We start from the raw sequence: 15,488 nt of genomic DNA on the forward strand, positions 1-15,488 counted from the left end.
CCGTAAAATATGCATTTTCTTCCATTTTCAGGTTGTGTCGGGACTCCTGATGACGTTTTAAAACATTTTATACAACTACAGCACCAGAAAAGTGCTGCTGAAGCAAGTCTGTTTTTTTGAATTTTTTGTAAGGGTCCCCCCTTACGACATTTTAGCAAAAAAATGTTTCCGTAAAATATGCATTTTCTTCCATTTTCAGGTTGTGTCGGGACTCCTGATGACGTTTTAAAACATTTTATACAACTACAGCACCAGAAAAGTGCTGCTGAAGCAAGTCCGTTTTTTTGAATTTTTTGTAAGGGTCCCCCCTTACGACATTTTAGCAAAAAAATGTTTCCGTAAAATATGCATTTTCTTCCATTTTCAGGTTGTGTCGGGACTCCTGATGACGTTTTAAAACATTTTATACAACTACAGCACCAGAAAAGTGCTGCTGAAGCAAGTCCGTTTTTTAAAATTTTTTGTAAGGGTCCCCCCTTACGACATTTTAGCAAAAAAATGTTTCCGTAAAATATGCATTTTCTTCCATTTTCAGGTTGTGTCGGGACTCCTGATGACGTTTTAAAACATTTTATACAACTACAGCACCAGAAAAGTGCTGCTGAAGCAAGTCCGTTTTTTTGAATTTTTTGTAAGGGTCCCCCCCCTTACGACATTTTAGCAAAAAAATGTTTCCGTAAAATATGCATTTTCTTCCATTTTCAGGTTGTGTCGGGACTCCTGATGACGTTTTAAAACATTTTATACAACTACAGCACCAGAAAAGTGCTGCTGAAGCAAGTCCGTTTTTTTTTAATTTTTTGTAAGGGTCCCCCCTTACGACATTTTAGCAAAAAAATGTTTCCGTAAAATATGCATTTTCTTCCATTTTTAGGTTGTGTCGGGACTCCTGATGATGTTTTGAGACATTTTATACAACTACAGCACCAGAAATGTGTTGCTGAAGCAAGTCCGTTTTTTTGAATTTTTTGTAACCCTTACATTTTAGCAAAAAATGTTTTCCGTAAAATTTCAAGCAGGCTTTTTGTGGACACATTATCTTTAACATTAAAGTTCCTAATCAAATGGAATGTGGTTAGAACCTTTTTTGATAATATCCCCCACCTAGTGGTTGTGGCCCTAAATAAAGTCTTTATGCCAGGATCCGGCCCTGATTCCAACTTAGTGCATGTAAAGCAAAGTTGGCGTGTAGTAGGTCTACCTAGTGGGGAAACATGACAGTTTAATTAATACTTCATCTGTACATATTATTGGACTGTTATCTGTTCTTCACATTTTAGATGGGATTTTTTTTTAGATGTATTGTTTGTCATATGTTAATGTTTCAGAGCACTATAAAGAATAATCATATTAAAATATTTAAACATTATGATAAGAAGAGTCCCGATATGATATTGAAATCTAACTGCATTTAAAACATTCAATACAAGAACATTCCAACTTAAAATAAATGCATTAAAGGGAACCTTTTATGCAAAACCAACTTTTCTTACCTATAAGTACCTGTTTTTTCTGCATTTGGGATCTGCATAAGTCCCGAAAATTTAAAATGAAATTATGGAGGCATGGCGGAGACATTTATAAAACAATCTTGCCTTCCTTTAGACTTCCTCCAAACGATCCGTTTGGAATTAGCCCCATTAATGACGTCTTTCCAATTGGTAACGTCAGCGGATATATCCAGAGTCAGAGGCGAGAGTCTGCCATTCTAGTCTAGTCTAATCTGGTCTTGTGTTGTGTTGTGGGGCAGACTGGCTCGTACATGCACATGCATCTTTCGCTGTTACCATTTCTAATACAAAGTAATGTGTAGTTCGGACTTATATCTGTCAGAAGACTCACTATGGAAGCGTTAAGAAAAGAACCATCATTACATGTTATGTAGACCAGTGTTTTTCAACCTTTTTTGAGCCAAGGCACATTTTTTTCATTGAAAAAATCCAGAGGCACACCACCAGCAGAAATCGTTAAAAAATTAAACTCAGTAGACAATAAAAAGTTATTGTCGCAATTGTTGGATATGAATTTAAATCAGTGGTTCTTAACCTTGTTGGAGGTACCGAACCCCACCAGTTTCATATGCACATTCACCGAACCCTTCTTTAGTGAAAAATAAAATGTTTTATTTTTTCAAATTCAAGACAAAGATATATGTTTTTGGTTACACTTTAGTATGGGGAACATATTCTAAGTAACAAAGACTTTATATAAAGTTATTTCGTTAGGGTTAGAGGGTTAGGGCCAGGGTTAGAGGGTTATAATAAGGCCATGCCGAATAAGGCATTAATAAGTACTTAATAATGACTAGTTAAGTACTTAATTAATTAATATGTAATTAATTAATTACATATTACAAAACTGTTGTATACTAATTCATAGATGTTATTTTATTATATAAAAAGGTCAGTAAATGATTCTATATATTTGTAAACGCTTGAAGTGGGAAAGGGGTAGGATTAAATAAGCTTTGCTTCTTCCTACTCCTTTTCGGGCATGATGTAAAATGAAATGATATGAAATTGTGTGATGTATTATGATGTAAGTGTGTTCATGTTCGAAATAAACTAAAGAAAGAAAAGAAAAAAGAGCCAATATGTTACTCATTTGCATGTTAATAAGTAACTAATTAATGGTGAATATGTTCCCCATACTAAAGTGTTTTCATGTTTTTTTTACTGGTGCACAAAATGAACCGTGCATGAACAAAACCAACACAGTGCATAAACTCACAACAAATTACACACCTGCAAACCAGTCAGCTGTTGCCGTATGCGTAATACGGCGATAGGGAGAAGTTTGTATTTACACGATGAGTCGGGTGTGTCTTGACCTCCGCCGAACCCCTGAGCCCGACTCACCGAACCCCTAGGGTTCGATCGAACCCAGGTTAAGAACCACCGCTTTAAACCATAACCAAGCATGCATCACTATAGCTCTTGTCTTAAAGTAGGTGTACTGTCACCACCTGTCACATCACACCCTGACTTATTTAGAGGTTTTTTTTCTGTTTTCCTGTGTAGTGTTTTAGTTCTTGTCTTGCGCTCCTATTTGTGGCTTTTTCTCTTTTTTTTTGGTATTTTCCTGTAGCAGCTTCATGTCTTCCTTTGAGTGCTATTCCCCACACCTGCTTTGTTTTAGCAATCAAGGCTATTTGAGTTGTTTTCAATCCTTTTGTGGGGACATTGTTGATTGTCATGTCATGTTCGGATGTACATTGTGGACGCCGTCTTTGCTCCACAGTAAGTCTTTGCTGTCGTCCAGCATTCTGTTTTTCGTTACTTTGTAGCCAGTTCAGTTTTAGTTTTGTTCTGCATAGCCTTCCCTAAGCTTCCATGCCTTTTCTTAGGGGCACTCACCTTTTGTTTATTTTTGGTTTAAGCATTAGATACCTTTTTACCTCCACACTGCCTCCCGCTGTTTCCGACATCTACAAAGCAATTAGCTACCGGCTGCCACCTACTGATATGGAAGAGTATTACACGGTTACTCTGCCGAGCTCGAGACAGCACTGACACTCAACAACAACACATCATTTGCAGACTATAATTACTGGTTTGCAAAAAATATTTTTAAACCAAATAGGTGAAACTAGATATTCTCCCACGGCACACAAGACTGTATCTCACGGCACACTAGTGTGCCGCGGCACAGTGGTTGAAAAACACTGATGTAGACCATGGTTCCCCAACCTTTTTTCCACCAGGGACGGGTTGAATGTATGCATAATTTTTACCAACCAACTTTCTACGTGTGGCAGATAAAAACAGCAAAAGAATGAGCATGAAAAATTAGCCATTGGCTAAAATCTGGCACATTAACATTTTATATGTCCATTAATGTGCATTGTCCCATGTACTATAACAAAGGAGTTATAACATACATCTATTAACAAGCTTATTAGTGTGTTTAGTGGGACAGGCAAAAGTTAAGTCAGAGAAAATGCAGTAGTTTATAAATTAATTAATGTTTCAGCGCGGTCCGGTATTAAATGCGTCACGGATCGGTACAGGTCCCCGGACTTGTTGTTGGGCACCACTGATGTAGACCACAAAGAAGTGTTTTAAACGTAGAAAAAAACATAATAGGACACCTTTAAAGGGGAACATTATCACCAGACCTATGTAAGCGTCAATATATACCTTGATACGTGACGTCACATCGGGAAGCAATCCGCCATTTTCTCAAACACCGAGTCAAATCAGCTCTGTTATTTTCCGTTTTTTCGACTGTTTTCCGGACCTTGGAGACATCATGCCTCGTCGGTGTGTTGTCGGAGGGTGTAACAACACGAACAGGGACGGATTCAAGTTGCACCAGTGGCCCAAAGATGCGAAAGTGGCAAGAAATTGGACGTTTGTTCCGCACACTTTACCGACGAAAGCTATGCTACGACAGAGATGGCAAGAATGTGTGGATATCCTGCGACACTCAAAGCAGATGCATTTCCAACGATAAAGTCAAAGAAATCTGCCGCCAGACCCCCATTGAATCTGCCGGAGTGTGCGAGCAATTCAGGGACAAAGGACCTCGGTAGCACGGCAAGCAATGGCGGCAGTTTGTTCCCACAGACGAGCGAGCTAAACCCCCTGGATGTCTTGGCTCACACCGTCCCTTATGCCACCGAAGATGATCAAGAGAAGAATATCGACCCTAGCTTCCCTGGCCTGCTGACATCAACTCCAAAACTGGACAGATCAGCTTTCAGGAAAAGAGCGCGGATGAGGGTATGTCTACAGAATATATTAACTGATGAAAATTGGGCTGTCTGCACTCTCAAAGTGCATGTTGTTGCCAAATGTATTTCATATGCTGTAAACCTAGTTCATAGTTGTTAGTTTCCTTTAATGCCAAACAAACACATACCAATCGTTGGTTAGAAGGCGATCGCCGAATTCGTCCTCGCTTTCTCCCGTGTCGCTGGCTGTCGTGTCGTTTGTCGGTTTCGCTTGCATACGGTTCAAACCGATATGGCTCAATAGCTTCAGTTTCTTCTTCAATTTCGTTTTCGCTACCTGCCTCCACACTACAACCATCCGTTTCAATACATGCGTAATCTGTTGAATCGCTTAAGCCGCTGAAATCCGAGTCTGAATCCGAGCTAATGTCGCTATAGCTTGCTGTTCTTTCCGCCATGTTTGTTTGTGTTGGCTTCACTATGTGACGTCACAGGAAAATGGACGGGTGTATATAACGATGGTTAAAATCAGGCACTTTGAAGCTTTTTTTAGGGATATTGCGTGATGGGTAAAATTTTGAAAAAAACTTCGAAAAATATAATAAACCACTGGGAACTGATTTTTAATGGTTTTAACCATTCTGAAATTGTGATAATGTTCCCCTTTAAAACAAATAGTAATAAATTAGTGTTCCACGTTTCAAAATGCATTAGCTTGATGATCATTTATATTGAATATGCCATATACATGCTACTGATTGGTAGGGGTGTGGGGAAAAAAATCGATTCGAATTCGAATCGCGATTCTCACGTTGTGCGATTCAGAATCTATTCTCATTTTTAAAAAATCGATTTTTATTGATTTTATTTTATTTTTTTGTCATTTGTTTTATTTTTTTTAATTAATCAATCCAACAAAACAATACACAGCAATACCATAACAATGCAATCCAACTCCAAAACCAAACCCGACCCAGCAACACTCAGAACTGCAATAAACAGAGCAATTGAGAGGAGACACAAACACGACACAGAACAAACCAGAAGTAGTGAAACAAAAATGAATATTATCAACAACAGTATCAATATTAGTTACAATTTCAACATAGCAGTGATTAAAAATCCCTCATTGACATTATCATTAGACATTTATAAAAAAAATAAAAAATGAACAATAGTTTTCACAGTGGCTTACACTTGCATAGCATCTCATAAGCTTGACAACACACTGTGTGCAATATTTTCACAAAGATAAAATAAGTCATATTTTTGGTTCTTTAATAGTTAAAACAAATTTACATTATTACAATCAGTTGATAAAACATTGTCCTTTACAATTATAAAAGCTTTTTACAAAAATCTACTACTCTGCTTGCATGTCAGCAGACTGGGGTAGATCCTGCTGAAATCCTATGTATTGAATGAATAGAGAATCCTTTTGAATCGGGAAAATATCGTTTTTGAATCGCGTTGAATCGAAAAAAAAATCGATTTTGAATCTAATCGTGACCCCAAGAATCGATATTGAATCGAATCGTGGGACACCCAAAGATTTGCAGCCCTACTGATTAGCATGAACAGCTTTACAGGGCTATCTCAACACCTCCAAATTTGGTGACAAAAACTACAGCTAAGATGCACATTAACAGTTGTTTTGTAAGAAGTACAGTACTTACAGTATAAACACTTTGTGGGCCTCCACAGGCCTGGCACACTCAACCTAATGGCAACACAACTAAGACAGACTGAAATGAATGCATACTTGCAAACGAGACTCACTTGATCAAGACTTTTCTCCCATTCCACACGACAAAATAAGTACAAAGGGACCACATGGTCATTAACCAACAAATACGTTGCACCACACAGCAGCGGCACAACCGATGTTGTAATAGCGGTAAGGAGAAAACTGCACAGCACTAATGAGTGGATTGTACAGTAAACAACAGTGACACTTACCTGTGACGATAGGGGAGTTGACGTCCCGATGCGTGCTGCCTGTCCTGGCAGTCTCACGCTGCGGCTCCAGGATGTCTCGGTACTTGGACACCATGAGGACGGAGATGAAGTAGACCACAGCCAAAGCCAGAAATTGAGCTTGTTTACTGTCGTCCTGCGGCGGGAGAATCACAAAGACCGGTCTATTATTGAAGGGGACTCCCCAAATACAGTCGGGACTGTTTCTCGATATTATCTTTGAATCTCATTTAATTCCTAATGATGTGCTGCTTTAATACACTCACAGGCCACACTCACCACGTCACGAAACACCACAGCACGCAGGCGGTTGATGTCCACGTCCTGCAAGAGGCGATCAGGGTCCTTGATGGGAGACATGTTACTTTGGACGCTTTCTAAAACAGTCTCGAACGCTCCCTAAAGCAGTGTTTTTCAACCACTGTGCCGCGGCACACTAGTGTGCCGTGAGATACAGTCTGGTGTGCCGTGGGAGATTATCTAATTTCACCTATTTGGGTTAAAAATTGTTTTTGCAAACTAGTAATTATAGTCTGCAAATGATGTGTTGTTGTTGAGTGTCGGTGCTGTCTAGAGCTCGGCAGAGTAACCGTGTAATACTCTTCCATATCAGGCGGTAGCTAATTGCTTTGTAGATGTCGGAAACAGCGGGAGGCAGCGTGCAGGTAAAAAGGAGTCTAATGCTTAAACCAAAAATAAACAAAAGGTGAGTGCCCCTAAGAAAAGACTATGCAGAACGAAACTAAAACTGAACTGGCTACAAAGTAAACAAAAACAGAATGCTGGAAGACAGCAAAGACTTACGTACTGTGAAGCAAAGACGGCGTCCACATTGTACATTCGAACATGACATGACAATCAACAATGTCCCCACAAAGAAGGATACAAACGACTGAAATAGTCTTGATTGCTAAAACAAAATAGATGCGGGAAATATCGCTCAAAGGAAGACATGAAACTGCTAAAGGAAAATACCAAAAAAAGAGAAAAATCCATTAAAATAGGAGCGCAAGACAAGAACTAAAACACTACACACAGGAAAACAGCAAAAAAACTCAAAATAAGTCAGGGTGTGATGTGACAGGTGGTGACAGTACACCTACTTTGAGACAAGAGCTTTATTGATGCATGCTTGGTTATGCTTTAAAGTCATACCCAACAATTGCGACAACGTCAATTGAGATCGTTTTTTATTGATTTCTGCTGGTGGTGTGCCTCCGGATTTTTTCAACGCAAAAAATGTGCCTTGGCTCAAAAAAGGTTGAAAAACACTGCCCTAGAGGGTCGCCAAAAAATATGTGTTTCTCAGCTGTGGTCAGTATGGGCTGCAGTGGTACTCAGTTGTAATACACCTTTCCACCACTTGTGGCAGTAATGACAATATCAAGCAGAAGTTAAGGTTTAAGAAAGCCTTGAAAGGTGAAATAATGGAAAATGATAAAATATAGCAACAGTTACTTTCATCCTATTGATTTTTTGAATGTTGATGTTCCAGGCAATCTAATTTTTAGTGAATATATAGGATAGGCAAATATAAGCCTATTCCTTTTTCGGTCCTTCTTTTTCTTTTTGTGTGTGTATGTGTATAATTGTTAATATGTATAATCTGTGCTGTTAAATTGATCACACAAAATGGTTGATTATATGACCGAAATAAACTCACTTCATTCAATTCATTCAAAGTCTGGAGCTAAAGTCATAGAGAAGTTTCCTAAGCGCAAAAATTATGACTAAAGTGATGAAGCTGTATTTTCATTTGTACTTCAATTTAAGAAAAATATGTATTATTATAATTTAGTTAGAATGTTTTTATTTGTATGTAATTTAAGTCCCTTCTTTTGCAGTATATCTGATTAGGATTTATTTTTGTAATCAGCCTGACCTAAGCCTTGATAATAATCTTAACACACACTTACATATCATTTGACAAGGTTTATCCTGTTAAACTGTAAGTAGGTTATATATAAATATTGAATACGACTAAAATCAAGGGTATACGATTACTACTGTGATTCAGGTTTAAGATTTGAGTGGAAAAGTTGGGCGCTGAGGTGAAAAAGGGTTAAAAACCCCTGGTCTAAAGCAAAAAGACAACATGTTTATTTTGAATAAGAACCCCAAAAGCACGAAGACAAAATGTTTATTTTGCTCTGAAACTTGATAAAAAAAGGGAACATACATGTGCATCATTTCCAAGATAATAGAAAATAAAGATGGTTAAAATTAGGGATGTTCGATAATGGCTTTTTGCCGATATCCGGTATTCCGATATTGTCCAACTCTTTAATTACCGATACCGATATCAACCGATACTGATATATACAGTCGTGGAATTAACACATTATTATGCCTAATTTTGGACAACCAGGTATGGTGAAGATAAGGTACTTTAAAAAAAAAATAAAAAAATAAAATAAGATAAATAAATTAAAAACATTTTCTTGAATAAAAAAGAAAGTAAAACAATATAAAAACAGTTACATAGAAACTAGTAATTAATGAAAATGAGTCAAATTAACTGTTAAAGGTTAGTACTATTAGTGGACCAGCAGCACGCACAATCATGTGTGCTTACAGACTGTATCCCTTGAAGACTGTATTGATATATATTGATGTATAATGTAGGAACCAGAATATTAATAACAGAAAGAAACAACCCTTTTGTGTGAATGAGTGTGAATGGGGGAAAGAGGTTTTTTGGGTTGGTGCACTAATTGTAAGTGTATCTTGTGTTTTTTCTGTTGATTTAGTAAAAAAACAAAAAAAAACAAAAAAAAACATACAGATAATAAAAAAATGATACCGATCATTTCCGATATTACATTTTAACGCATTTATCGACGTCTCTAGTTAAAATGCTTTATTTAGCAACACTAACTACATATTAAACTGAATGCAGATGACCTGGCAATATATAACTGTGCTGGCTTGAAGTTCACTTCCTCAATTTTTGATCATTCAGATTAGTTTTATTTGAACAGAAATAGTTTCAAAATAATACGACACGTTTACATTTTCTTTACAACAGTAGGAAGAAGCAACTCTTATTTAATGGTACCCCTTTTTTCCACTTACTTACAAATATGTTCACTCCCTCTACTCTGTATGTATTACTACCCACTTAATGGTAAAAGATTAAGACGTCATATATTTACACAAGAATAATTATTATTTAATTTTTTACACGCCAATAATTTATACTAGGGATGTCCGATAATGGCTTTTTGCCGATATCCCGATATTGTCCAACTCTTTAATTACCGATACCGATATCAACCGATACCGATATCAACCGATATATATACAGTCGTGGAATTGACACATTATTATGCCTAATGTGGACAACCAGGTATGGTGAAGATAATGTACTTTAAAAAAAAAATGTATAAAATAAAATAAGATAAATAAATTAAAAACATTTTCTTGAATAAAAAAAGAAAGCAAAAACAATATAAAAACAGTTACATAGAAACTAGTAATGAGAAAAATTAACTGTTAAAGGTTAGTACTATTATTGGACCAGCAGCACTCACAATCATGTGTGCTTACGGACTGTATCCCTTGCAGACTGTATTGATATATATTGATATATAATGTAGGAACCAGAATATTAATAACAGAAAGAAACAACCCTTTTGTGTGATCGGGGGAGGGAGGTTTTTTGGGTTGGTGTACTAATTGTAAGTGTATCTTGTGTTTTTTATGTTGATTTAATAAATACATTTTTTTTTAAAACGATACAGATAATAAAAAAAACGATACCGATAATTTCCGATATTACATTTTAACGCATTTATCGGCCGATATGATCGGACATCTCTAGTTAAAATGCTTTATTTAGCAACACTAACTACATATTAAACTGAATGCAGATGACCTTGCAGTACATAACTATGCTGGCTTGAAGTTCACTTCCTTAATTTTTGATCATTCAGATTGGTTTTATTTGAACAGAAATAGTTTCAAAATAATACGACACGTTTACATTTTCTTTACAACACTAGGAAAAAGCAACGCTTATTTAATGGTACCCCTTTTTTCCACTTCATATCACTTAAATATGTTCACTCCCTCTACTCTATGTATTACTACCCATTAAGTAAGACTTCATATATTTACACAAGAATAACTATTATTTAATTTTTTGCATGCAAATAATTTATACCTTTTGTTTTGTAAACAATATTGTATTTTAATGGCTATTGTGTGATCCTACTAGCATAAAAATTGTATGTAATTAATACGGTGTTTTATTTTGATTGTGGTTTTATTTGTTATGTATGAATGTGTGTATCCCCTTTTGCCGTAGTGTTGCACATGTATTTGACATTTTAGACCCCGGGAAAATTGCAGTGGCTCCACCTGCAGCTAATAGGACCTTGATAAGCAAACGAGAAGGGGACCTCGATGACAACGTTTTGTACCTTGCCGGGGGTCACGGCATTCAGCAGCATTTCCTGGCTTTTGTTGTTGTTGGGAACAGACATCTTTCTCCCCAAGTCTGCGTGTCTCTGCCTGCACTCCAGACAGCTCTTCACAGCCATGCAGCACACTGAGAGCAGGCACACACACACACACACACACACACACACACACACACACACACACACACACACACACACACACACACACACACACACACACAGGATTCAAAGACAGTCATCTCAGTTAAAGGGAAATGAAATGCCGATAACACGTGTGACCTCTTTGAAAGCAATCAACGCTCTCTGATGACCTTCTTTTTCAGGCTGCCGCCACGGAAAGTGATAATGAAATCAGCAGCCAAAACAATTTCACGCCAAAGCCTCTGATGACAAACTAAAATGTTTGCAAGCAGGACACTCTGACGCCTTTTCCTCTTTTTTTTTTAATATCCACTATTGGCTAACCGAGAAAAAAAAAAACTGAACATTTTATTTGAAAATTTACATCCTCTAATGCCCAAATTAACATTTAAACCAATTATATCAGTTTCGATACAGTTATGGCTACCCTCAAAATAACCGTGAAAAATTCATGAATTTTTTATCTCATCTCATGATAATATTATACAATTGCCTATGCATTTGGTTATTATATTTGATTATATACACAACACTTTAGTATAGGGAACATATTTGACCATTAATTAGTTGCTTATTAACATGCAAAGACTTAATTTAGAGTTCTTTGGACACTAGGAGAACATATAAATAAATAAATGATAAATGGGTTGTACTTGTATAGCGCTTTTCTACCTTCAAGGTACTCAAAGCGCTTTGACACTACTTCCACATTTACCCATTCACACACACATTCACACACTGATGGAGGGAGCTGCCATGCAAGGCGCTAACCAGCACCCATCAGGAGCAAGGGTGAAGTGTCTTGCTCAGGACACAACGGACATGACGAGGTTGGTACTAGGTGGGGATTGAACCAGGGACCCTCGGGTCGCGCACGGCCACTCTTCCACTGCGCCACGCCGTCCCTGTAAGAGTTAGGGTTACTAATAAGCAATAATTCTGAGGTTATTGAGGGAAGACTCTTAGTTAATGGCTTAGTGGTTGTATAATAAGGCCATGCATAATAAGGCATTAATAAGTACTTAATATTAACTAATTAAGAGCCAATGTGTTACTAATTTGCATGTATGTTCCCCATACTAAAGTGTTACAAAAATGTGATTTTGCAGTAAAAAAAACTGGCAGCTCACTCACCACAAATATTACTGTAAATGGAAAAATGGTTCCATTGTTTTTTAAGTGGTCTAGTGGTTAGAGTGTCCGCCCTGAGATCGGTAGGTCATGAGTTCAAACCCCGGCCGAGTCATACCAAAGACTATAAAAATGGGACCCATTACCCCCCTGCTTGGCACTCAGCATCAAGGGTTGGAATTGGGGATTAAATCACAAAAAATGATTCCCGGGCGCAGCCACCGCTGCTGCTTACTGCTCCCCTCACCTCCCAGGGGGTGAGGGTGATGGGTCAAATGCAGAGAGTAATTTCACCACACCCAGTGTGTGTGTGACAATCATTGGTACTTTAACTTTTTAACTGTAATTGTAAAATTATTCCGTTTTTTTATCGTAAGATCTATTGTAATTTCTACAGAGTACAATTTGAAGGATACTTTACTTTGAATTCATAAGTCAAGCAAATATTTGTTATAACTGTTTTTTTTATTTAAAAAACGTTTGAAATGTATGACATTATGTATGGTGGATTATTAGATAATATTACAGTTTAAAAGGTTGCAATTTAATGCAATACATGTACAAACCCCGTTTCCATATGAGTTGGGAAATTGTGTTAGATGTAAATATAAACGGAATACAATGATTTGCAAATCCTTTTCAACCCATATTCAGTTGAATATGCTACAAAGACAACATATTTGATGTTCAAACTGATAAACATTTTTTTTTTGCAAATAATCATTAACTTTAGAATTAGATGCCAGCAACACGTGACAAAGAAGTTGGGAAAGGTGGCAATAAATACTGATAAAGTTGAGGAATGCTCATCAAACACTTATTTGGAACATCCCACAGGTGAACAGGCAAATTGGGAACAGATGGGTGCCATGATTGGGTATAAAAGTAGATTCCATGAAATGCTCAGTCATTCACAAACAAGGATGGGGCGAGGGTCACCACTTTGTCAACAAATGCGTGAGCAAATTGTTGAACAGTTTAAGAAAAACCTTTCTCAATTGCAAGGAATTTAGAGATTTCACCAACTACGGTCCGTAATATCATCAAAGGGTTCAGAGAATCTGGAGAAATCACTGCACGTAAGCAGCTAAGCCCGTGACCTTCGATCCCTCAGGCTGTATTGCATCAACAAGTGACATCAGTGTGTAAAGGATATCACCACATGGGCTCAGGAACATTTCAGAAACCCACTGTCAGTAACTACAGTTGGTCGCTACATCTGTAAGTGCAAGTTAAAACTCTTCTATGCAAGGCGAAAACAGTTTATCAACAACACCCAGAAACGAAGTCGGCTTCTCAGGGCCTGAGCTCATCTCAGATGGACTGATACAAAGTGGAAAAGTGTTCTGTGGTCTGACGAGTCCACATTTCAAATTGTTTTTGGAAACTGTGGACGTCGTGTCCTCCGGACCAAAGAGGAAAAGAACCATCCGGATTGTTATAAGCACAAAGTTGAAAAGCCAGCATCTGTGATGGTATGGGGGTGTATTAGTGCTCAAGACATGGGTAACTTACACATCTGTGAAGGCGCCATTAATGCTGAAAGGTACATACAGGTTTTGGAGCAACATATGTTGCCATCCAAGCAACGTTACCATGGACGCCCCTGCTTATTTCAGCAAGACAATGCCAAGCCACGTGTTACATCAACGTGGCTTCATAGTAAAAGAGTGCGGGTACTAGACTGGCCTGCCTGTAGTACAGACCTGTCTCCCATTGAAAATGTGTGGCGCATTATGAAGCCTAAAATACCACAACGGAGACCCCCGGACTGTTGAACAACTTAAGCTGTACATCAAGCAAGAATGGGAAATAATTCCACCTGAGAAGCTTCAAAAATGTGTCTCCTCAGTTCCCAAACGTTTACTGAGTGTTGTTAAAAGGAAAGGCCATGTAACACAGTGGTGAACATGCCCTTTCCCAACTACTTTGGCACGTGTTGCAGCCATGAAATTCTAAGTTAATGATTATTTGCAAAAAAAAAAAAAAAAAGTTTATGAGTTTGAACATCAAATATGTTGTCTTTGTAGCATATTCAACTGAATATGGGTTGAAAATGATTTGCAAATCATTGTATTCCGTTTATATTTACATCTAACACAATTTCCCAACTCATATGGAAACGGGGTTGGTATTTTCTTATTTCTCAATAGAAAGAATGACTACTTTATTGACGCATATTATTTCAACGTTTTCACTGAGTTTGACACCTGTGAATGATATTGACATATTTTAAACGCCATCAAACGTTTGAACAGACCGGAGACTTGACAGCCACGAACAGGAAAAGACCTCCTGGCTGTAAATGAGCCTGCTGGCTAATGAGTCATTCCAGTGTAGATGCAGTGTTAAAATCGCCACGCTTACCGAGTCTCAGGCACTGACGCATCAGGCCGCCGGCAGACATGTTTTTCTCTGCCTCGATCTCGCTGAAATTGAGCGAGCTGGAGAAGACCAGCACGTCCACCATGACCATCAGACGGGACAAGAAAGTGATGGCGGTCTCCGAGGACATGCCCTGCGTGGCCTCTATGTTCTCCACCTTTGTGGGCGACAGGACACGAGAAAATGCTTGATTACAACACAAATCACTTGTCTGTCTGCAGGGATATTCGGGTGTCTTCCCAGTTGCTGATGTCCAAGTGCTCTAGGAAGACTAAATTCACATTATCACTTTGTCCATATCTTATAATAATAATAATAATACAGTGGAACCTCGATTTAAGATAACCTCTATTTGTAAACTTTTCTATTTACGCACTTTTAGATGGCGCCAAATATGCTTTTGTGTGCAAAACCATGTCTGTGTTGTACGAACACTGCATTCATTCATTGTGTGTCCCGCTGGCAGCACTTTTGTGCTTGCTTGTATTGAAGAGATTGAGGAAACCGGCTTCGTACCACGAGTTTTTAATTGTGATGGAAACAGACTTTTCTGGAAAAACATGCCAAAGCGGACTTACTTCACAGCGGAGGAGAAGACTACCTCTCGTTCAGCGGCGCCTCTTCCAAGAGAACACACACACACACACACACGTTCCCCCTCTGTCTGCTCCTTTCTCTTTCACATTCGCCAATGTTAATGTACTGTATGTGGTTGTTACTTTAAACATGTTTTCAATCAATCAATTCCTTTATTG

The 15,488-nt window shown here is 37.9% G+C and overlaps 1 protein-coding gene across 3 annotated transcripts in view; it reads right to left on the minus strand.

Moving 5' to 3' along the window:
- LOC133614516 (neurobeachin-like) overlaps positions 1–15,488 on the minus strand; it is a 726,573-nt gene that overhangs the window by 455,700 nt on the left and 255,385 nt on the right. For all 3 annotated transcript variants that reach the window (XM_061972518.1, XM_061972517.1, XM_061972519.1), the window contains 4 exons: positions 14,716–14,890; positions 11,077–11,204; positions 6,932–6,997; positions 6,635–6,788 (listed from right to left, as the gene is read on the minus strand). In XM_061972518.1, coding sequence (XP_061828502.1) covers positions 6,635–6,788; positions 6,932–6,997; positions 11,077–11,204; positions 14,716–14,890 — 523 coding nt within the window. The remainder of the gene's footprint in view (positions 1–6,634; positions 6,789–6,931; positions 6,998–11,076; positions 11,205–14,715; positions 14,891–15,488) is intronic.

This window comes from Nerophis lumbriciformis, linkage group LG17, assembly GCF_033978685.3.
Source record: "Nerophis lumbriciformis linkage group LG17, RoL_Nlum_v2.1, whole genome shotgun sequence".
Taxonomy (NCBI): Eukaryota; Metazoa; Chordata; class Actinopteri; order Syngnathiformes; family Syngnathidae; genus Nerophis; species Nerophis lumbriciformis.